Source organism: Colletes latitarsis, chromosome 5, assembly GCF_051014445.1.
Source record: "Colletes latitarsis isolate SP2378_abdomen chromosome 5, iyColLati1, whole genome shotgun sequence".
Taxonomy (NCBI): domain Eukaryota; kingdom Metazoa; phylum Arthropoda; class Insecta; order Hymenoptera; family Colletidae; genus Colletes; species Colletes latitarsis.
In genome coordinates, this window is record NC_135138.1 from 36,887,208 (window position 1) to 36,910,078 (window position 22,871).

The following is a 22,871-nucleotide window of genomic DNA, read 5'->3' on the forward strand; positions in this document are numbered from 1 at the left end:
TTAATAGGTACTTACGATCGAAAAAGCGGCGCCATTCCTTCCTCGCCAACCTTCCGGCAAATAAAGTTAAATAAACAATGGATCGGTTTGATAATTGCGGCTATGCAAATAAACTGCAATCCGTGTGCGTGTTTTCACACTGATCGCTGTTTTCCTCGAATTCGTCCCTGCTAGGCAGCCACGAAGTCATTCGCCGATATTTACTACCAGTCTTGTTCTTCAGGAAACTTTGCGCTGCCCTAATCACCGGTGACGTTTTGCAAACCAACAATCTGATGCAGGCAGAATCCGTTCCGTCTACCCTCTCGATCAATTGATTGGCCAGACTGTCGTCGTGCGCCTGTTCGATCAACTTTTGTATCTTGAAAACAACATCATTTCATCTCCCGAAATAAAGTACCAATCAATTTGATTTTAACGTTAATATTAACTCACTCTTTCGTTCTTACTGTCCATGATTATGTTTGCAGGATTCCAAGATGTTTCATCCTCGTCGTCCAACTCTCTCGCGATGTTCTCTTTTGGAGGTTTCAGCCCAAATAGCGAACTTATCTGCAAACGATCGCGTCGAAGTACATTATGATCGACTCATCCATAATCTTGTAAAATATTAGTGAGTTGTAAAATGTATATTATATGATCTATGTATCACGTCCTACAAACAGTACGAATTATAAGTTTTCTATCGAATAAACGAGAATAAATTGGGGACGATTTTACTTGCCATTTGCGCAAGAAATATGACACTGTTGACAGCGATCGCTGTAACTTTCTGCGAGTCGAGGCCAACGAGTCGGAAAAACGCGGACATAATGTTGGAGGGCACAAAACTACCCTTCTGCTTGGGTACATAGTCTTCGCCCAGTTTCTCTTTCTGTTTACGACCCAAACTTCTAGCCACCAAATCAGCGATGTCCTTCGCGGTTTCCAAGTAATTCGTCGCGTACTCTAGACCCGCTTTTATTTTGCCCAGAACACCTGCAATAGAATAAATAAAACGTATCTATTAAAATTTAAAGCGATCCTCCAATATTTTCAAGTATTCTGTGACCGACCGTCGTTTTTCTCGGGCAAGGTAGCTGCAAAACTTGTAATAACGCAGACGCCGAAAATGCACAGAAATTTCTGCATGGTGACACGACAAACTATACAGGAACACTGAAAACCGTACTCGATTCTCTGGTAACGGGTGTTAATTGCACATTTCCACCCTGGTGAGTTCTAGCGTTTCCGTTCTTGATTCGTAGCTTGCTCGACGTTTGTGACTCTTCTCGCTTTGTCAACCAAGCACGAGAAAGGAGATTTCGCGATTCGGGAGACGATTGTATCCTGAAGCAGTACAAAACGAACATTTGTCGAGACAAGAAACGTTTCTTGAACTTTATCGCGTCGAATTTAGACCAAATAATGTTTTCGGCGATCCGTGAAACGCGGTCCAACATGGCGAGCAGGTGAGTGGCTCGTTGGATATTACAATTTTATTTCAATGATAGGTGGATGTTTACGAAACGCTTTCAACGCTTTCGGTTTCAGGAGCTTCAACGCGGCGATTGTTGCCGCAGCTTTTATTTTATTGCTGTTTTCGTGTTTGGAAACCGCGTCTGGGAATCGGACATTTCTATACGCGGACGAGATTCGCGGGCTGAGCGAACTGCCGATGGCCGAACTGATCCGAATAAAGTCTTCCTTCGTGGACGAGGAAGGTAGAAAAGAACATTTATTAAGCATGACGAATAGTATATTTAAATTTAATCGTGTTTACTCCTGTATGTGGCTATTAAATCTCGATGGACGAACGTATTAATAGAAGGAACCGGTCAGAAGTAACGCTTTTCTAGATTAAACATTTTCTTTGCGCCCTCCTTGGATCGTAAGAAGCCCCGCCCAGGGTTCTCAGTCCCCACTTTGGAAAATATAGCCTAAACGCATTTACTGCCGCACTAAATTTGGCCGCGAGTCCAAGCAGACCACGGTTTTCCGATCGTTTCAATGAAACGATTGACTACATTCGATCGAATCACATACTCAATGCCTTGCAATCTAAATATTAATCTCTTCTAATGTACGCTGTGAACCCGACTTCTCGCGTCTAAAAGCATTCAGAACAAAGGCAAACGTAACGCATAATGATTACACAACTGTTCTTTATTGAAACGATCAACGAGGTATAATTTCAGCCTGTAAAAATTTATTTTTATCGCCGTCTATCGTACAATGATCACTAATATCCTTATGTTTACGTGGACAGATTTCAACGAGGATGACGAAGAGTCTATCGAGGCGTCCAGCAGAACGTTGTCCCTGTCTTTGCCGATGGCTCTCCCTTTGAAGGGCGCGAATAAAAAGCCAATGAGACGATACGAGGAGCATTACGAGGAGAAGGGAAAGGACACGAAGATCTCGAAAATTTTCCAGCTGGCGGTCACGGCGCTCTCCTTCCTGGCCTTTGGCGGCTATTTGTTGACGCTTATAATAACGGCTATTCGTCGAAACTCGAACAACGGGAACAACGGGAACGTTATCGTGCTCTCGGTGAGTTGATTCCTCTCGAATCGGAAAACACGCGGCGCTATTGAAAAACAAACCCGATTCGAGCCGGCTGGCGCCGCTGGAAATTGCGTTTGAAATTACGTCGTTTTCCAGAAACCGCGAGAATGCATCGATTCCAGGTAACCGAAATGCAATCGAATTCCATGTGCCTTGTATTTCAGAATTTGCAAGGTCTGCAATCCTACAATCGGCCCAAGAGAAACGTCCTGGTCTACGATCCAGCGGAGAACGACTTCGAGATCGAGAAGCTCTATCAGGGAATGATCATGCTCTCGCGATCCTACGCGATGTACAATTAACTAATTTACTAACGTTACAATACATTATAGTAATTTATATTTTGTATAACACAGCTTACTTTAAGATAATGTTTCGAGAGAATTTTAAATTTGGTACCATCCCTTAGTAAACTTTGGCGGAAAATGGTGTTCTATTTTAATACTGGCTGCAGCTGAAGCGCAGCCAAAACGTTGATAATACGCAAAATTATTAATGTGAAAATTCCGTGTTAAAATCGATTCACTTTCCTTTCGCGCAAATATTGAAATTAACTAATCGTTAGTGTGTTGCGTTGATCTAGTGGCATCGAATATTTTTATCATGGTTTTTTTCTGTGCTCGAGAAACAAAGACAGTTTATAGATTGGCCTACGGGAGTTCGCGAAATGGCCGCGACAAAGTATCCCTGGTGATCGACGAACTCAATTAGGAGTTCGATTATCATGATCCGGTGGACTCTCGAAAATCCTAAAACCTAATAAAATCGAATAGAGGATCACGGTGTGTACATATTCCGAAGAATATTCTTAGCGTGTGGGTAGAGAGGCTGCTTCAAACATGGCTGTCCAAATAAACACCTAAGTGACTGTATACTCCGAAAGTCTGCATGCAAAGATAACCATATGGCTTCCAGAGATATCATCGGCCATACGTCTCTATGCTATTATTCCACGGATATGTATAGCCTGAGTTGCATTTTTTGGAACTTCATGTTTTTACCGTTGTTTTCGTTCACTCGTATCGTTCATAATTTCTCGCACATCAAACACGTTCTAACTTATTTTTTAAAATCATTTTCAGTAACACCGGCAAAAAATTCTATCCAAACAATAATCTTAAAGCATTATCTAAGGGTGACGAAGTATTTTACATATCCAGTAAAATAATACAGTAAACTGCGATTAAACTTACAAAGGGAGTATTGAAATCGATCGTAGCTCTTCGATCACATACTCATTTTTTACGTTTTAAATTGTACGCACAAGAAATAAAATTAATTTGGAGCCTGCGCCAAGATGTTGCCGAGGTTTCATGTATAAATTTGTTAATTATTTATTTTGCTTCGTAACATTTTACGGGGCGAGTACGTTTTACAATATTTACTTAATAAAAAGCTCGAGAAGCGTAATGCTTACGAGCAACGCTCGATGGAGGCTCGCAAGCCTGGCTCAGACTCATCATTCTTCAGGGACCAATCTTCTTAGAGACACGCCTACAGCATCCGCGCGGACCAATCCCGCGATCGAAATTGCAGGCAGCTCGGATGATTTTTTTTTACACCAAAATCTGCTCTGAAGATGGCAGGAATACCTTCGCTCATTCATTCTTATGCACTTCCGTGAAAGTCATTCTATAGCGGTTAATTATCTCTCGTTTCCTACTCTTCCGGTCCTCGATGGTAAAAAAATTGAATATTGAAAACACCGTGTCCAGTCGTTTGTTTCAACCATGAAACAAAAACAGCGAGACTGAAGTGCTTTGTGACTGATGAGAACTTTACTCGTGAAAATGTGGTGAACGTTTAAAATCGCCGAGTGAGGAAGATAGAAGTAGATAAAAACTTTAGAACAATCGTAAGTGAATTTTGACAAGTGATAAAAATGAACGAACTCAAAACCTGCATTGTGGATGGAACAAATTGTTCGAAGCAATTAAAGTTCGGCGTGGAACGCATACTGTCGGATGAAATTTCTTCGAAGAAAACAGGTAAAACGCAAAGATCATTTGTGTAAACCTTTGATCTTCGTCGAAACAAAGATTACTTCCATTTGAAACGGATCGCTTAATTATTTAATTTCGTTGCGAAGATACCGAAAAGTATTTCGTACTTAATTTAAATGGTTTTGACAGGGTAAATATGTTTCACGAAAACTTTTCTTTTCAATGTTATATCCCTTAGAAAGAAAATTTTTCTGATAATGTATTCGTCCTTCGAGACTGTGCAAATTATGTATGTAGCGCATTTTTGTATCGTTATAGTTAATGGAGAATAATTAAGTGGCCGGTTTCGAGTGGGACACTTTTTATTTCTTGTTATTATGGACAACTTTTGAGTAAGATCGTGCGTTCGAAAAGATGTGCTCAGGCCACTTCCGGTGCAATTTTCTACCGTGCGGTGCCTCTGTCCCGGAGGTTGCGTCAGGTGTGAAGGCCTTCGAATTTGCCCTAGACCTATATACGGGCAAACTACGATTCTTGGCAATTATGGCAACACGAATCACGCAAGCGGAATAATCGAAAATTATGGAAACATTTATCGGCCAGCTCCTCTACGACCTGTCCCTCGAGGTAAGAATAGTATTTCTATTTCATTAAGTTGAACAAAATTTCGTAACGTCGATGGAATAGATAATAATAGTTCTCGATAATCCAGGCACGAACAATTATTTACGTATTGCGTAAACGGTCGAACTATAAACGAACGCCACGCATAATTTGTTTCTTTGAAATTTAGAAGAATCTGTTCTTTGCATCGTAGACAAATTGTTTCATCGTTCGAGTTAATCGATAATTTAAAGACCCCCCAGAAGAGATTTAGATCTCTTTAGCGGAAATCATCGCGTGAACCTACGCTCGTGAAACGAACGTTGCGTCATTAACAAATGCGACCATATGGACCACTGTCTTGTCTCTCGAATACTCGCCAGCAAGTAGGGCAAAATATTTACGCGCCAGTGTATTCTCGTGTTTCCTGCCTGTGTTTAAACGACATCTTAAGTGCCACCATTCGTTTACACGCGACGTAAACAGCGGTTTCGTCGGGACCCTTCTTCGTTAGTTTAAAAGTCGGAACCTTCGACTGCCCTCTCCGCGTGCTCGTGAAACCCTCGAATGCTATAAAATATCAATTACGATAATTAAACGTCTTTAACGATCTGTCACGCATTATACGCCCATATTATTCTTTTTTTTTATAATATTCTCTCTTTATTCGTTTCTTGCGACGTGTTGCAAAGCGCAGAATTTTTTCCCCGAACGTCGTGACGTTTCTTTTTAATTACTCGTCAAAATCCGACGACGAGTGTCTCGAGAAGTTGCATCTTCGAAGAGCAGCATAGAGTTCCAGAAATAACTATGATCCTACTGGTCGTCCAATTCATTCTGAGGACCGTACCAACCGGAGAGAGAACCGCACTGTTTAAATTCGTACACATGTTGTATACATTCTGTAGGGCTGTAAATCAGCCAGAAGTACCCAATCGCGGGGGCCTCTTGTTCGGGCTAGGATCTGTTGAAACAGACACCCGTCCGGTTTAAGAGTTTAGACTACCGTTTACATCGTGTCACGTCTCCCTCCGATTTGTGATATGCACCGCGTGCCTCGCGACCAATCTCCTCGCCTTAAGCTTTATAGACAGAAACGGTGTATCAACTAACATGTTGCTCGTTCGAAATTATACATTTCGTTCCACGGGAGATTTATTTTTAATTTACAGCACCGATAACTTCTACGACGACGCCGACGAGCCAACCGGAGCCCAACGCGAGAAGAAAAAGATCCTGGTCGAGGGCCGTGTTCAGTTCTTTACAACGGAAAGGGTTGGAGAGGAGATTTTCATTGCAGAAATATATAACCAAACCGGACAGGAGGCAGCTGGCGGCGACCCTTGGCCTAACCGACGCACAGGTTGTTTACCGAAACGTCAGAGAACAAAATTACGAAAGGAAAACAGTTGTTAAAAAAATTGTCTAACTTTTCCGCTGGTTGCAGGTAAAGGTTTGGTTTCAAAATCGACGAATGAAGTGGCGGCACACGAAGGAAAGCGAGAACGCTGCTACGACGAATCTCGACACGCAAAAGGACTTGTCTAGGAAATTAGGTAAGGACAATTCGAGGAACGCGACGACGGAGAAGACTGCTTCGGAGGACGAAGAGGATGTCGAGATCGAAGTCGACGTGTGAACTTTTCGAGTGTACATTAACGATTATCGATACGGGTCTACTTTGTAATTTCTAACTATAAGTTTGTAAAATAAATAAAGTTTGTATACAAGCGATCGCATTGTTGTCGATGCGAATATGCGACGCTGAACGATTCGATTCGATGAAGGTTGCCACTATTTCCAAACGCTATGTTCAAACTTTTTTCCGTCTGCTACCGAGGCAACGGACTTGTTATCTTTTGTCACACGCCCGTCACAGAATCGAGACACAAAGTTTCCTGCGGATAATCTTCTACTGTATAAAACAAACTGGTGAGTGACGCAATTTCGTGGACGAAATTCGTCGATGGTGAACTTGTTGGGAATAAATAATCGATGAATCAGATAATTGTTAATTAATTTCAGAAACGATGAAAAGTCTGTTGCCGAAAATCTCGCTGATTTCCCGACAGTATTCGGTGATAAAAGCGACGAAGCCTCTGACGGTGACCGAGGGCCAGAAATGCCTGAATATCAACGCCTCGGACATCATCTGTAAGCACGATTGGAAGTTAAAAGAATAATGCATAATTTAATTTTAATACTATTTTGCGTTTCAGCCGCGTCCATGACTCAAACTCAAGCAGCTGCCATCGTCGCCGAGCCCTTGGGAGCAGATTCGATTCCCTTGCTGGATCCAGTGTCTACAGAAATGTCTTCCGATACGTTCGAGGTGCCCACAGCGAAAATCGAGCAGCAGATCACCGTAGATAGGACGCCATTACCGTTCGAAGAGGTTCCTGGACCCGCTGTTCTCAAGTTGTGGGAGAAGTACTGGAAATACGTGCCGCTGCTGGGTACGCAACTGTTTTCCAGTCTGCTAATCAACAGGTTCACCCAGGGTATGATCCGTTGAAGTACCGATAGGTCCAAGGTCGGAGATCCCCAATATCCGTCACTTGTGACTCTAACGGCGTGTCAAAAAAAGTTTAATTTGGTCCAACGCGACGAACGAGAGTTTCCAGAATATATTTCTGTATATTATTTTTGAAATTCGTGGTTCTGGGTAATTGCAAACAGCCATCGAAGTTTATAGAGAATTGAAAAATATCGTCGAGCGATTCGTTTAAACTTCACACGAATTGTTTTCAGGACGACTTACGTGGAATCGTAACGTCACGCCTCTCAAGTATTTATTCAACGAGTACGGTTGTATCGTGAGGGTCAACGGTCCTCTGTCCGGGGACATTGTTATGATTCACAGGTAGGATTTTTCTCAGCACGTATTTCAATAGAGCTTCGTTCACTTGTTGACGTTCGTAGACCCGAGCACGTAGCCGAGGTTCTGAAACAAGAGGGGGACGCCCCTATTCGAAGTGGGATCGACATATTGCAGCACTATCGTTTACACCATCGCAAGTATCGCCTTGCTGGGCCGTTCTCGCTGTTAGTATTCCAACATTACTCTAATTTGAACAGTATTATACACGGTTAATTCGTCGCATTCTGTATCGGGAGTCCTTCAGGCAGGGTCCCGAGTGGCTGGAGGTGAGAGAGAAAATAGAAGAGGAGTTCAATCAGATAGCTTCCAACTTCTTCTGCAAGATCGACGCGGTCAGCGACGAACTGATCAACAGAGTACACAAAATACGCAACAAGCAAGACGAAGCACGTATCCGATTCCAAAATATTCGAGAATTCCAAGAACCTTTAGCCCGATTCTAACAGAAATTTTTAATCGTCGTCAGGTGCCCCGTAATTTTCACGAAGACATACTGCGTTGGGCGATGGAATGTTTCTTCACCGTTACGTTAAACAACCACGTCGGTTTTCTGGAGTCAGTCGGCTACAATTCGACGTCAGAAACTGCAAAGATCGTCGACGCTTTGGAGACAGCTCACAAGTACATGAGCCGCTGCGAAACGGGCTTCCAGGTGTGGAGGTTCTTCCTGACACCTTTCGCCAAGAATCTGTTCGAAGCCTGCGACGTCATCGACGCGTAAGTCAAAAAGTTTCTACGTAGAAATAGAATCGTTCCTACGATGTTAAGAAAGAAAAAAACATTCGTAGCGATTAATTTTTTGTCGAAAGCGTGGTCGGAAAGTACATTCGTCTGGCACAAAGCAAGCTTCGAAACCGGTCGTCGGTTGGACAGAATTCAAGGGTGGAGGAGGGTTCGCCGGTTTTAGAGAAGTTCCTTCTGAGCGATGGAATCCATCCGGACGATATTTGCACGATGTTGATGGACATGATCATCTTGGGCGTACAGGCGGTAATGATTTGAAATTAAAACTAGCAAGAACGGTCGCGGGAATCTATGATTCTGTACGTTTCCAGACGGCAAACTGCGAAGCGTTTTTACTATATTATCTGGCGAAGAATCCGCGCACTCAGAGAAAAGTCTACGACGAGATCGTGAACGTTTTGCCGAACAGAGACTCTCCATTGACAGAGAGCTCGCTGAAGAATATGCGATACTTGAAAGCGTGTCTCCAAGAAAGTTTAAGGTGAGATTTCGAATAGAAGCAAATACGTCGTGTCGTTTTTAATCGTGTCAAATCGATGGTTCGATTCGAAGGTTGAGACCTGCGTTCCCGTACTTTACGAGACTTCTGCCGAAGACAATTTCCCTTCACGGATACACGATACCCAAAGGGGTGAGTACACTAACTAGAAAGTCTATCGTCGTTATCGAGTCGATTATAAATGTTCTTAAAGACGTTTGTCATAATGGCCAATCAAATAACTTCGCAACGGGAGGAAAATTACGAGGACCCGGAGAAATTTCGTCCAGAAAGATGGTTGACGAATTATTCGGATGATAAGACGGACTTCAGCTGCTTACCGTTCGGCTACGGGGTTAGGTCGTGTTTAGGAAAGAATATGGCCGAAACAACCATGATGTTGCTGACTGCGAAGGTAACGCGAACACGGTCGATTCCGCGAAACGATAAATACACAGTCGAATTCCTCGTCTCGTGTTTCTTTCAGCTTGTACGGCAGTTCAGAATCGAGTACGATTACGCTGACATCAAGAGCAGGTTCATGATGGTGAACGTACCCAATAAACCGCTTCGTTTCCGTTTCGTCGACAGGATCTGAACTCTGCAAGGCGATTTCTTTTCACGAAAGCAGTGCTTAATTACTAAGTTAATGTACAGAGGTTGGTAGAAAGTACAATACGAGCGTCGCGAGTCACAATAACTGTAAGTTACTGTCCAGTTCTGTTATATATTCGCTTTATTAAAAAGGATATTCCGCAGAATTTGTGGAGAACAAGTAGACTAAGGAGAGATCGATAGATTTAGAAATTTTTAAAGAAATATTCCTTTATTTTAAAACTCTGACGACTAAAATTGACACATTTACCTTGAGGTACGAAGAGAACGATCCAATGTAGGCCTGTTTTTAATTTCGAGCGTTCAACTTTCGTTGTCGTACTTCATCATCGTTACCCGTAAAGCAGTGAATAGGGAAAATATGTTCGAGATATACTGAAACATCATAAATTGTCGATAGTCGTATCGGTGATAGGACCTATAATAATATGAATGCAATCGTACCGAACAGTAGTAGCTCAAAGACAAAACCGGAATGATACATTTGATTCGAATGGCTACCGCCTTCTGTGGCATCAACATAGACAACACGTTCTTTTGCATTTTCAATGCTTGCTCGTACCACGTCGACTCGTATGCGCTTTGGACAACATTCTGGCTCTGACGGTAACAGGAACTCACTTAATAGCGTTTAGCAATTTGAGAAAAGAGATATAAACTCACTATATCTATCAAGTGATCCGCTGGCCACGCGCACATGAACACCTCTAATAACGCAGTCGCAGTCAAGCATAAAAATTGCACTTTGACCGTGAAGGGCTGTCGCTGTTCGGGAATAAAGAACACATTTCTCTAACGTGTATTAGTTATTATCTAATTGCTTTCTGTTACACGTACGTTTCTTTTATACAGAGTCTGATATGTAACTTTCACGCGAAATATTAATTTAGCAGAATTCTTACCGCAATGAAATTAATACCACATAGCACAAGCGCTACGCCGCATATTGTTATCGTATTCAGAGCAATTAATTGAACAGACTTGACCACTTCCTGCGCGTATCTATAACAACACGTTCGATGCGTTTATTTTGCAGAAATATAGAATGTGTTCGGCCACCCCTGGGAAAAATTTTAGTTTCTAAACGCTCAAACCAGGGACTTTAAATATCAATACCTTCGTAATAATTTTAAATTAACGGTAAATATATCGATATTTCCCGTTTTTCTCTGGTTTCAGCGTTCAAAGTAGTCCTCCTACCTTTTCAAGGAGTAATAACTGTCGACGCCTTTTATCAGATCCTGAACGTCGACGATGTTTCGTAGCTCTTTCATCAGAATCTCGAACCTTGCTGCTGCAAAGAACAGCAGCATAGCGCCGAGCATGTTGATGCACACGTGTGCAGCACATTGCATACAGACTAGTGCCTGGTGCAAAAAGATGGCTGTCTTTAGGGGCTCGTAGTCGACGGAGAACGGATACTCGGCGTTCATCGGGAAGGGCTCAGATATAAACAAGGTCCCCGCGATAAGAGTAGTCGCGGTCATGTAGAACCACATCGATGACATCCCGTAAAACGTAGAATACTTTTTCACGTATTGTTGGTACACGTATTTATCGTATCGCTTCGCCTTCGCGTAGCAGGCTGTCATCTCTTCGATCAATCGCTGCAACGCGTCGCTAAAATTAGTGGCTCTTAAACCTGTCTGGGATCGATCGACGATCGAATTCGTTAAGACGCGGATCGAAACGTCGGGAAACTGATACCTGAAGACGATCGTACTGTGTGATGCAAAAGATCGTCTGCATCACTATCTGCGTGACGGCGATAGTGAGGCAAGCAGCCTTCGTGAAGTTGATAGCGTTGTTTCGTTGAACGTAAAGAGTGTACAGCAAGGATAAGAGGAGCATGAACGCGTTCAGTGCCATCGCGAATCTGACGAACTTGAAACGAAGCACCTGCGATTTGGTGGCTGAGGAAGAAAGCGGCCAACAGTAGGTCAAAGCCACGCTCAGTCGAGTAAACGTAATCGCTTTCTCCACCGTTACGTTACAGAACATTGCGAAAAAAATAATTTGCACCGTACAAACGGATTCGCGGGCGTACTGACTCGCGAAAAGTTTATTTTCGAGCCGGTATATACGCGATAAATAGATCATGCGATGCATCGAACCGTGTGATTTCCGAACAAAAGAGCTTCGATGCAAAATGAATACGCGAATATTAGAATTGATATCGAATGCAACATTCAACGGAATTGCATAGGGTTGCCGGTACAGCTGCATATGTAAGCGACCCATCGATTAATTCTTTTCATTCACGCGGATGAATTGATACCGGTACATCTGTCGAGGCTTTTATAGCAGTTGCAAACATTTCCTTCCCGCTTTCACTGTCAATTATCTACCTCGTGTGAGAATACAACTGCGATGGGCGATATTTGCTATTGTGGGAAGTTCCGCTTGTACATTTCTTATCTCGGTAATTTACTCGTGCCTTTTTTAAAATTAAAAAACAGTAACTGAAAAAAATACGATCTTTCGCTACGAAACGCGGGATTACTGTATTCTAAGAAAGTACACAATTTGTGTAAATACCCTTTATTTTAAACATAAATGTCTAAAAGTGATATATTTCCTATGAGCTGTAGAGATCAGAGAAATGTTCACATCTATTTTTAAGCTGTGTGGTTCAGTTAGTTTGGTGTATGTAATAATATTGGTTTTACGTAATCAACTTACATTTTACCAGTTAACCGGTAGTTGACGTAGAGTTAAAAGACTCGCGCATTAAGTCTTCGTCTTCGTCATCCATCACGATTCGCAATGCAGTAAATATGGAGAATGCATTTCCAACGTACTGAAATATTATATTAGATACATTAATATTACATTCTGGAAAACGAGCTTCTCTATACATTAGGGGCGGATTCAGGGGAGCCAGGGGGCAACTGAAATACATCTATTATTTATTTTACTAGTGACGTTTACGTATTTCGTTCGCCATCCTTTTCTGGATCCACCCCCATTGTAATCATTAGCATACCGAGCAATAATAGTTCAATGACATGATTGGAATGATACATGCGACACTGACGATTATAGGCTTCTGTGGTATCAATGTGTACATCACTATTTTCTGCAACTCTAAAGGCTGATCGTACCATGTCGATTCGTACAAGCCTCGAATAGCATTTGCGCTCTGATAGATAAAGAGAATTTAAATGTGTAAATTCGTATGGAACAAAGGGTCGCCCTGGAGCTTAGTATTAAAAACACAAGGCAAAAGATTCGGGGCAATAAGGAACTCACCGCCTGCATTAGAATGTCGGCTGGCCAAGCGCACATGAAAACTTCAGTTAACGCGGTCAGAACTAAGAATACGAATGGCACTTTTACCGTGAGAGATTGCCGCTGTTTACAGAAAAAATCATTTTTACGTACGTACATTAATAAAATATTTATTATACTTACTCCAATAATTTGAAGACCGCAGAGCACAAGAGGAAAGCTGGCCACGATCGTTGTGAAAAGAGCTGTATACCGAGCGAATACAACCACTTCTTGCGCGTATCTAAAAGATATTCCAGTTGAATCTCGTATAGAACAGTATTTTTATTTTATGCCTGTAATATTGTCACGTACCTTCTGATATGATAATACCTGAGTATACATTCTATTAACATTTCGATAGTCTGTACAGCGCGTAGATCCACCATTAGAATCTCGAAACGCGCCGCCGCGAACAACAATAGCAACGCAGTGAACACATTTACACATACGATCGAGGCGCACTGTAGACCGACCACAAGTTGATGTATAAAGATCACGGTTCTCAAAGGTTCGTAATCGACGCGAAATGGGTATTCCGCATCCGTTTGGAGTGACTGACCCAGTAACAGAGTTACTACAGAGAAGACAATGGCAGTCAGGAATACCCAAATCGCCGATGCTCCATAAAACGTAGAATACTTGGTGACGTATTGCTGCAGGATGGATCTTTCGTGCGGTTTTGCATTCACGCAGTAATCTATCATTTCTTCGATCAATGCCTACAATTCGTCAAAGAACGATCATAGAAATTGGTCAATTTTGGATCTGGCTGGGTCCAAAGGTGGCTAATGGCTATTATTGTTCTTTGTCGACTTACGTGCTGTAAAATTGTAGATTTTACCTGAATTCGATCGTAACAAGCAAAGCAGAAAGACGACTGCACTGGTATTTGACTGCAAGCTACGGCGAGGCAAGCAACTTTCGTGAAGATGATCGTATCGTTGCGATGCACATGCAGTGCGTATATTAGTGGCAACATGAGCCCTAAAGAGCTAACGATTGCAAGGAATCTTTGGATTTTGAAACAAATCAATTGCGTTTTCGTGGCTGTCGACGGCAGCGGCCAACAACAATTCAACGACACGCTGAAACGCGTGAAGTGTATAGCCTTCTCCGGCGTTACGTTTCCAAACATAATGGAAATTAAGACAATAATGTACTTGATGAAAACGGGAACTAGTATCGCTTTTAAAAACGTGGAAACCGGTGTAACGGAACTGCAATTAATAATAGTGGTAAAGGAAATCTGTGGTATGTTAGTACGCGCTTCCGTATAATCAATACCAAACGAATTCAGTTACATTAATTGCTAGTCGTCTATTATGTTATGCGTGTTGCATTTCTGATGATAGCTTTTAAGTTTTCCTTCCCTTGCACGAATATAATTGTAGTAAACGTTACTTGGCGTGTAAATAGTTCATGCACCGTTGCACTCATGATACGTAAAAATAACGTACATACGGGGCTGGAGAGTTGCATGTTATTATTTCACCGGGCAATTGGAAAACTACAACCGAGGCAGGATATTAGAGGGTGAGTCAACAAAGTTGTATTTTTATTACCATTTTTCTTTGCTTATGTCAGTAATTCTAACATTGTATTGCGAACAATTCGCTGACTCAACCTCGTATTTCACTTTCGAATCTTCAGCGGTAAAAAGAATAGAGAAACGCAGAATCTTTGGTGAATACTTATTCTCGAAAGGAGCTATCTAAAATTAATGTATTTACTTTTAGCAGTTACAAATCAACCAGCGGTCAACGTAGTATTAACAGTCTCGCGTAACACGTTTACGTCTTCGTCGTCAGTCATCACGATTCGCAAAGCGGTAAATATGGAAAATGCGTTTGCGACGTACTGAAATATTACATAAGATCAATTGATGACACATTATACGAGATATACGAGCTTGACACAATCATTCGCATACCGAACAATAATAGTTCAACGACATAATTGGGATAATGCACGCGATACTGACGACTATCGGCTTTTGGGGCACCAACGAATACATTACGATCTTCTGTACTTCCACGGCTTGTTCGTACCACAACGACTTGTACAAGCTTTGAATAGCGTTCGCGCTCTGATAAGCCAAAAGAAACGATCGTGATTGAAAATCTATAGGAACGATACGAAAACGGAACTCACCACGTCCATCAGGTTATCGGCCGGCAAGGCGCACATGAAAACCTCCACCAACGCGGTCAGAGCCAAGAATAGAAATTGCACTTTTACCGCGAGAGGTTGTGGCTGTTTAAACAAAAAAATATCACGTGTTTCTAATTCTCGTCAGGTTAAAATAATATTATAATTAATACGCATACTCACTCCGATAATATGGAAACCGCAAAGTACGAGTGGAAAGCTGGCTACGAGTGTCGTGGAAAGGGCCGTATACCGAACAAACGTAACCACTTGCTCAGCATACCTAAAATACGTATTCCATTTAAAACATTCCATCGAGAGAATAACATTGTCTAGCACCTTCTCACGTCGTAGTACTTTTGTATGCACTCTATCAACGTTTCGATGCTTTCTACAGCGCGCAGGTTTGTCATTAAAATCTCGAATCGCGCCGATGCGAACAACAATAGCAACGCAGCGAACATGTTTACGCAAACGATCGCTGCGCACTGCAAACCAACGAGTGCTTGGTGCAGAAAAATCATCGTCCTCATGGGTTCGTAATTCACGGGAAACGGATATTCCGCGTCGACTGGGAAAGCTCCATCTATGAACAGAGCTCCAAAAATGAACGCGATCGCGGTCAAGTAAAACCAAGTTGCGGACAACCCGTAGAACATCGAATACTTGTTGGTGTATTGTTGCAGGATTTGTCTTTCGTAGGACTTTGCTTTCGCACAGTAATCCGTCATTTGTTCGATCAATCTCTGTAACATATCGCAATTACCGATTTTTAAACACGAGTCGTCTCGGAAAGCAAGTCACCGATCAGTAGATTTTTTTATTCACTTTATGGAAACCACTTTAATAACTGTATAGAGAAGGTGATTCTCGTTTTTAAACTGTTCAGAGTATTAACTTATTTTCCGAAGCGACTGTATAGATATCGAACAGGTGGAAAATAGTTGCAAATTCTACCTGAATCCGATTGTAATGAGCAATGCAGAAGCACGATTGCACCGGGATCTGTGAAACAGCTACGGACATACAAGCTGCCTTCGTAAGGATGACTGGATCGTTGTGGTTTACGTACACCGAGTACAAAAGCGGCAAAACAAGCCCCGAGGAGCTAAGGATCGCTAGGATTCGCAAAATCTTGAAACGGAGCATCTGGAATCTGGTAGCAGTCGATGGTAGCGGCCAAGTACAGTTTAGGGCAACACTAATGCGAGTAAAGTCTACAGCCTTCTCCGGTGTTACGTTTCCAAACATAATGAAAGAAAATTAAGTCAATAATGTATTTGTTGAAAATAGAAACTTAGAAACGAAACTTTTCACTCTTTTGTCACGCAAGTACTGAACGATTCCTGTACGATTTATGCTTATTGCGAGCTCGAATGCGTGGTGTCGGTTTTAAAAAAGAAGAAGCCGGAATAACGGAACTGCAATCAATAATTTTAGCAAAGGAAATGCGAAGTTATGTTAGCGTATATTTTTTTATAATCCATACCTGAAAAATTCAGATGCAAAGATTGGGTCTGCTAGTATGATATGCATGTTGCGCCCTTAATCATAGCGTTTAGGTTCTCCTTTCCGCTCTTGGGTATAGCTCCGTTTTATACCGAGCGTTACCTGGCGTGTAAATAATTCGCGTAATGTTGGTTTCTATGTAAATTTTTTTCAGTTAACTGACGGTCACTTCGATCACAGTATTCAGCCTGCAAAAAATTTGCAAGCGTCGAATGGTGAATAAATATGAAAGTGAAACGCAATCGCGTTTTATCATATGTGTACCTCTGAAAGATTTGTCTTTTTCGTCGCAGGAAGTTGAACTATCTGTTTTTTTGTTGTGACAAATACAAACTTTGATTCTTACCTAAATTTGGTATTTTCTTTTTTAGTATTCTGGCCCTCAAAAGGATCGACACAATCTTTCATGGTCTGCTATCCAGAAAAGGTGACACAATACGCAAGTTCTTTGCATCCAGGTACAAGATGAAAAGTATCGTAATAATTAATAATAAATAATTTTAATTTACTTTATTGCTCTTTCGAATATTAAGGATAATCGCTACTCTTTAGATAAAATTTCGTATCCGATATTTATTCAAGTTTCATAGATGACTGATAATTAATGTACAAAGTATATTTATTCATAAATTCTCAATTTTCCCCCAGTATCGTCGATTGCACATACTCAACGCGTTTCTATGCAGACGTCCAACAAAATGTTAACCAGTAAACGGATGATCGAAGAAAGCATATAAGGAAAATGTATCTACTTTGAGGTAGTACTACTTAACTAATAATCCATGTATAATCATCAGTCACGGGCGATTAACTTTCGTTGTCGTCGTTCACTACGAGTCGCAATGCAGTGAAGATGGAAAGTGCATTCGAGACGTACTGAAATATCAGAAAATATCATTTGATATCGGAACGCGATAGACCAGTTTCTACGGAAGCATTCTCATACCGAGCAAAAATATCTCAACGACAGGACTGGAATGATGTAGAAGCAACTGATAAATACTGGTTTCTGAGGCACTAACGAGAATAGTACGGCTTTCTGCAACTTCAATATATTGTTGTACCACGGCGATTTAAAGAGACTTTGGACAGCGTTCTCGCTCTGGTAGTAAAACAATATCGTATAATAGTAATTGAGATTCCGTGCAGATAGTATGCAAATGCATCTCACCGCTTCCAACAGATCATCAGCCGGCAATGCGACCATGAAAACCTCCAAAATTGCAATCCCAGCCATGAACGCGAACTGCACTTTCACCATCGCCGGTTGTCGCTGTTTATAGAAATATTTTTACATGTCTGACTTCATCTTTCGAGACTGCCTCGTAGCAATGTATTATACTTGCACCGATAATATTGAGACCGCAGAGCACGAGCGGCAAAGTGGCCAGAATCGTCGTAGTAATAGCTGTATATTGCATTACATTAGCAACTTCCTGCGCGAAACTAGAAAGAAAATTACATCCACTGCGTGTTATCGAATTCTTCGACGCGTACTTTTCTTATTCTAATTCGTACCTTTTGACTCGATAATATTTTTGCAACGCCTGTATCAACGTTTCCATACTCTCCACTGCTCGGAACTCTTCCGCCACTATCTCGAATCGCGCTGCCGCGAAAAACATCAACATCGCGGCGAACACGTTGTTGCACACGATAGAAGTGCACTGCATACAGACAAAACCATGATGCAAAAAAATGGCAGATCTCAAGGGCTCGTAGTCAACGGGGAATGGGTACGCCGCGTCTATCGGGAAAGGCTGAGGTAGAAACATGGTTCCGATGAAGAAGAAAGTCGGAGTCAAGTAAAACCAAGATGCAGTCATTCCGTAAGGCTTCGAATACTTGTCCAAGTATCGTTGCAGAATGCGTTTCTCGTACGGTTTGACATTCGCACAGTACTCTTGCACTTGTTCCACCAATGCCTGCAACATGTCGCTACAGTTACATTCTCGTACAAAGTTTTATTCTTGCAAGTTTTACCTGAATCCGATCATAGTGGATAGTGCTGAAGAACATCTGGACGAAGAGGTGCACGACAGCGTCGGCGAAGCAAACCACCTTCGTCAGGATAATCTTATCGTTCCAGTTTACGTACACCGAGTACATCAGCGAAACCATGAGCACGGAAGCATTGAGGACCGCTACGAATTTCTGGATTTGGAAACGGAGCATCTGCGTTCTCGTCGCGTTCGATGGCAATGGCCAAGAACAGTTCATCGATATGACGAATCGGATAAAATTAAGAGCCTTCTCCGGCGTTACGTTTTGGAACATAATTAAAGAAAATAAGCGTGATGGACTTTCGAAGGAAACGTGACGAGAAAAACGAGTCGAAACGCTTCACACTTTTGAAACGAAATAAATTAGCAACGTAGGGATGCAAGACTCGTCGGACGATCGCTTTTGAAGAAGAAAAAGAATTCTATGCAACGATCCGCTTTTGAAGGTAATTTAAAGTAGGGATACGTGCACTTACTTTCGCGTGCAACTGTTCGTACAGTTGCGTAGAGTAGTGCTATTAATATATTATGGGCGCTGTTACTTTAATGACAGGTGCAGATGTTTCTCTTTATTTGCGAATGTAATTACGGTTTCAGCGTACAACGATAATAGCGATGGGCGATGACGGTGTGCAATTAATTCAGGTACTGCGAATGCTTTGCATAGGTAGCGAGTACGCGAATGTTTATCATTACCCCTTGGTAATATTTCCTTCGACAAAATGTCTTCTTTTGGGCTTGAATCGTGACTCCCATTACGGTCAAGTTGCAGAATGAGATGCACACACGTTGAAAACATCTGTGGAACGGTTATTAAACGCCCAATTGCAATCGTGCAGCGAGGAAGTCGAATACGATCATCGTTCCACTGACGTTACAACTTTTTCCTTCGTGTATTCTAATTAGAAATAGTACAGTGAATGTTATAAGAGTTTAACCAAAATATAAATTAATAGAATTACAGATCTCTGAATCACAGTACTCAACGCTGGAGACTGAGATTAATTTTCGCCAAACCTATGTACACAAGGGAAAGTATCGTATAAGAAATTTAAAAAAGTTTTCTTCTACATGTTACGATTATTATAAGCGTAGTAAATTATATAGACAGCTTTGGATGTAATCAAGCACAGTTGCTGGAAAAATCATTTTTTATTTTCGTGACAAGTGATGTAATATGTCGAAGAAGTAAACGAGTATAAAATTGTACACAACATGGAGTTAGTTGTGCGTTAAAAAATACTACATCTACTCGATTACAAAATCTACTATTCTTTACTTGAAATGGAAATAATAACACTGTTAGTAATTCTAAACACAACATACTTACCAAACTCGGTCCTAAATAAAAGTCCCACGTTCGTACGATTATTTTCAATCTTACGTTTGAGTAGAATACGCTTCTAGAATTTACTATTATTTTCCAATCAGGAAAGCTTAAAGTAACATTTATTGTATATCCTTAGCCTTTAATTTCAATATATATTTGACTAAGTCACGATGTAATTTAATATGTTAATAGTCAACCAGTAGTTTGCGCGTATCATTAGTCCCGCGTAATTATGTCTTGTCGTTCACCAAGAGTCGCAAAGTGGTAAACAGAGAAAACGCATTCGCGATGTACTGAAATATAACATATCATCAATTGGCATCACAATGCAGCAAATTGGCTTCGATAGAAGTATTTTCACACCGAACAATAAAACTCCAACGAGAGAGCTGGAATAACACATGCCAAACTGATGGTTATGGGTTTCTGTGATAATAACGCAAGGAGGACTGTTTTCTGCATCCCCACATTCTGTTCGTACCACTTACTTTCGTACACGCTTCGAACAACGTTTTCACTCTGACAGTAAAAAGAATTAACGTAATAACAATAGAAAATTTACAGTTACAGAATTGAAAAGCAAATCACCACAGTAAATAGATTGTCTGCTGGCCACGCGCACAAGTAGACCTCCAGTAACGCTATCCCGCCCAAGAATAAGAATTGCAGTTTTATCACCAATGGTTGATGCTGTCAAAATAAGTAATTTTACATATTTCATTGTAGAATATAATCACGATTAATAATATACTTACACCGATCATGCTAAGACCGGAGAGAATAAGCGGTATAGTGGCCATACACGTTGTGTAAATAACTGTGTGCTGAAAAACACTGACCACTTCCTGAGCGTACCTTCTCACGAGATGATATTCTTTCACGCACCGTATCAGCGACTCGATATTCTGAACGGCGCGCAATTCCAACATCAAAATCTCGAATCGTGCAGCCGCGAACAATATCATAAGCGCAGCCACAGCGTTCATGCACACGGCAGCAGAACATTGGAAACTGACGACCACGTGGTGCAAGAAGATCAGCGACTTCAAAGGTTCATAATCGACGGCGAAAGGGTATTCAGCATTGGATGGAAACGGTTGAGCTACGAACAGAGTTCCTACGTCGAAGACAGCCGCAGTCACATAAAACCAAACGGTACACAACCCGTAAAACGTCGAATACTTGTCGACGTATCGTTGGAGGACCTGTCTTTCGGACGACTTTGCTTTCTCGCAGTAATTCGTCATGTATTCGATCATCGCCTGCAACACATCAAGTATTCCAGCGTTTCGATTAGGATAATTGTAACAAAAATTTACCTGAATCCGATCGTAATAGATAATGGAGAAATACACGTGTATTGGGACTTGGCAAACAGCCACAGCGAGACCAGTGGCGTTGGTGAAGATGACTGGATCGTCGTATTTCATGTACACAGCGTATAACAGCGGAAGAATCAGTCCACAAGCGCAAAGAACACCTAGAAATCTCAGGATCTTGAAACGGAGTATCTGAGACTTGGTGGCGGTCGCTGGTAATGGTAAACAACACATTAGGGCCACGCTGAGCCAAGTAAATTCTATAGCTTTTTCTGGTGTTACGTTTCGAAACATAACGAGGCAAATTGAGTAACTTGGAATAGCAAAAAAACAACAGAGACAAGGATCGAAACGTATCACAATTTCCGAACGAAGCAACTAAATATCTTGTGTGATGAATTTGCGATGTGGGCTCGAATGCACGATACCGTTTCGAAGAAGAAGCACTCGGTGCAAGAAAATTACAACGAATATATCTTACAAAAAAAACGCAGAGGGATGATAGCGAGTATTTATGTAGAAACAACGCTTAGAGAATTGTATAGCGGCGATAGGGGGCTCCTAGTGTTATGCATATTGCACTTGTAATGACAGCTGCATGTTTCACTCCCCACTTCCGGGTGTAGATTTCCATGTCCGTTACTTTACGTACAATTAATTCATCTACCATTGTTGCAGTTTCGTGCGTAAGGAAAACGTAAAACCTTACTGTTTTCTCTTATAGTAAATAACATTGATCATTATTGAAGTTTCGTTGCCAGTGAAATCAACCGTAACACACGGTGAGTTAAATAAAAGATTTTTTAAAAGGTTTTTAATGGATTATTAAAAACGTCGAGAGAATCGTTGACAAAAATTGAGTATCAAACATAGAAAGTATTGTCTACTTACTAACAAATCATTAAATATTTCTTTCCAATATTATTGTATGCAATTTTGTTACTACAACGAATCATAACGCTTGAAATTATAGGAAAACACAGGAAAGGATTAACATCAACACGTATTGTTACACTGGCGACAAGCAGTACCTTTCAACAGAAAACAAATGATCGAGACAAGTTTATAAACGAAATCTATTCCGCATCTCTAATTTTAGGATACAGCTGACTAGAATAATTATATCTACTTTGAGCTAATACTATTCAAGTAATCATTTACGTACAACAATGTAGTTCGATTAACTTTAGTCACCGTGATTCAGCGCAAGCCGCAATGCAGTGAAGAGGGAAAATGCATTTGAGACGTACTGAAAGATTACAAAATATCAATTGACAGCACACATCGACAGAGCAGGTTCGACAAAAATATATCCATACTGAGCAATAATATTTCAACGACATGACCGGAATGAAGCATGCGAGGTTGATGGTTATCGGCCTCTGAGGCAGCAACGACACCACTAAATTCCTTTGTAATGCCATCGACTCATCGTACCATGTCGACTCGTAGAAGCTTCGGGCAGCATTTTCGCTCTG

The 22,871-nt window shown here is 41.4% G+C and overlaps 9 protein-coding genes across 9 annotated transcripts; 3 read left to right on the forward strand and 6 right to left on the reverse strand.

Moving 5' to 3' along the window:
* Positions 1-2: 2 nt before the first annotated feature.
* On the reverse strand, positions 3-1,131 carry LOC143342069 (uncharacterized). The gene is made up of 4 exons (XM_076765552.1): positions 1,056-1,131; positions 696-978; positions 436-547; positions 3-361 (listed from the first exon to the last, which is right to left on the reverse strand). The coding sequence occupies exons 1-4, from the start codon at positions 1,129-1,131 to the stop codon at positions 101-103; spliced, it is 732 nt and encodes a 243-aa protein (XP_076621667.1). The 3' UTR covers positions 3-100.
* Positions 1,132-1,436: 305 nt separating this feature from the next.
* LOC143341743 (uncharacterized) lies at positions 1,437-3,724 on the forward strand. The gene is made up of 3 exons (XM_076764894.1): positions 1,437-1,703; positions 2,249-2,532; positions 2,712-3,724. The coding sequence occupies exons 1-3, from the start codon at positions 1,487-1,489 to the stop codon at positions 2,847-2,849; spliced, it is 639 nt and encodes a 212-aa protein (XP_076621009.1). The 5' UTR covers positions 1,437-1,486; the 3' UTR covers positions 2,850-3,724.
* Positions 3,725-4,429: 705 nt separating this feature from the next.
* LOC143341956 (H2.0-like homeobox protein) lies at positions 4,430-6,732 on the forward strand. The gene is made up of 4 exons (XM_076765395.1): positions 4,430-4,535; positions 4,905-5,117; positions 6,266-6,456; positions 6,541-6,732. Exons 1-4 carry the CDS (start codon positions 4,430-4,432, stop codon positions 6,730-6,732), a joined length of 702 nt encoding a protein of 233 aa, XP_076621510.1.
* Positions 6,733-7,123: 391 nt separating this feature from the next.
* Positions 7,124-10,144, forward strand: LOC143341742 (putative cytochrome P450 12a5, mitochondrial). The gene is given in 11 exon segments (XM_076764893.1): positions 7,124-7,255; positions 7,258-7,594; positions 7,845-7,956; positions 8,016-8,138; positions 8,219-8,360; positions 8,441-8,691; positions 8,784-8,964; positions 9,030-9,199; positions 9,271-9,349; positions 9,411-9,611; positions 9,684-10,144. Coding segments are annotated over 11 exon segments (1,839 nt in total). The 3' UTR covers positions 9,795-10,144.
* LOC143342071 (uncharacterized) lies at positions 10,025-11,812 on the reverse strand. The gene is made up of 6 exons (XM_076765553.1): positions 11,519-11,812; positions 11,012-11,418; positions 10,714-10,813; positions 10,475-10,603; positions 10,256-10,411; positions 10,025-10,186 (listed from the first exon to the last, which is right to left on the reverse strand). Exons 1-6 carry the CDS (start codon positions 11,810-11,812, stop codon positions 10,115-10,117), a joined length of 1,158 nt encoding a protein of 385 aa, XP_076621668.1. The 3' UTR covers positions 10,025-10,114.
* Positions 11,813-12,503: 691 nt separating this feature from the next.
* On the reverse strand, positions 12,504-13,788 carry LOC143342072 (uncharacterized). The gene is made up of 5 exons (XM_076765554.1): positions 13,397-13,788; positions 13,226-13,325; positions 13,064-13,165; positions 12,798-12,953; positions 12,504-12,611 (listed from the first exon to the last, which is right to left on the reverse strand). The coding sequence occupies exons 1-5, from the start codon at positions 13,786-13,788 to the stop codon at positions 12,504-12,506; spliced, it is 858 nt and encodes a 285-aa protein (XP_076621669.1).
* A 1,042-nt stretch (positions 13,789-14,830) lies between these two features.
* Positions 14,831-22,568, reverse strand: LOC143342073 (uncharacterized). The gene is made up of 5 exons (XM_076765555.1): positions 20,830-22,568; positions 15,729-15,978; positions 15,236-15,372; positions 15,015-15,170; positions 14,831-14,941 (listed from the first exon to the last, which is right to left on the reverse strand). Exons 1-5 carry the CDS (start codon positions 21,685-21,687, stop codon positions 14,831-14,833), a joined length of 1,512 nt encoding a protein of 503 aa, XP_076621670.1. The 5' UTR covers positions 21,688-22,568.
* Positions 17,481-18,008, reverse strand: LOC143341746 (uncharacterized). Its single transcript, XM_076764896.1, has 3 exons — positions 17,913-18,008; positions 17,688-17,843; positions 17,481-17,617 (listed from the first exon to the last, which is right to left on the reverse strand). Exons 1-3 carry the CDS (start codon positions 18,000-18,002, stop codon positions 17,549-17,551), a joined length of 315 nt encoding a protein of 104 aa, XP_076621011.1. The 5' UTR covers positions 18,003-18,008; the 3' UTR covers positions 17,481-17,548.
* LOC143341744 (uncharacterized) lies at positions 18,135-18,916 on the reverse strand. The gene is made up of 2 exons (XM_076764895.1): positions 18,725-18,916; positions 18,135-18,666 (listed from the first exon to the last, which is right to left on the reverse strand). Exons 1-2 carry the CDS (start codon positions 18,914-18,916, stop codon positions 18,244-18,246), a joined length of 615 nt encoding a protein of 204 aa, XP_076621010.1. The 3' UTR covers positions 18,135-18,243.
* Positions 22,569-22,871: the final 303 nt, after the last annotated feature.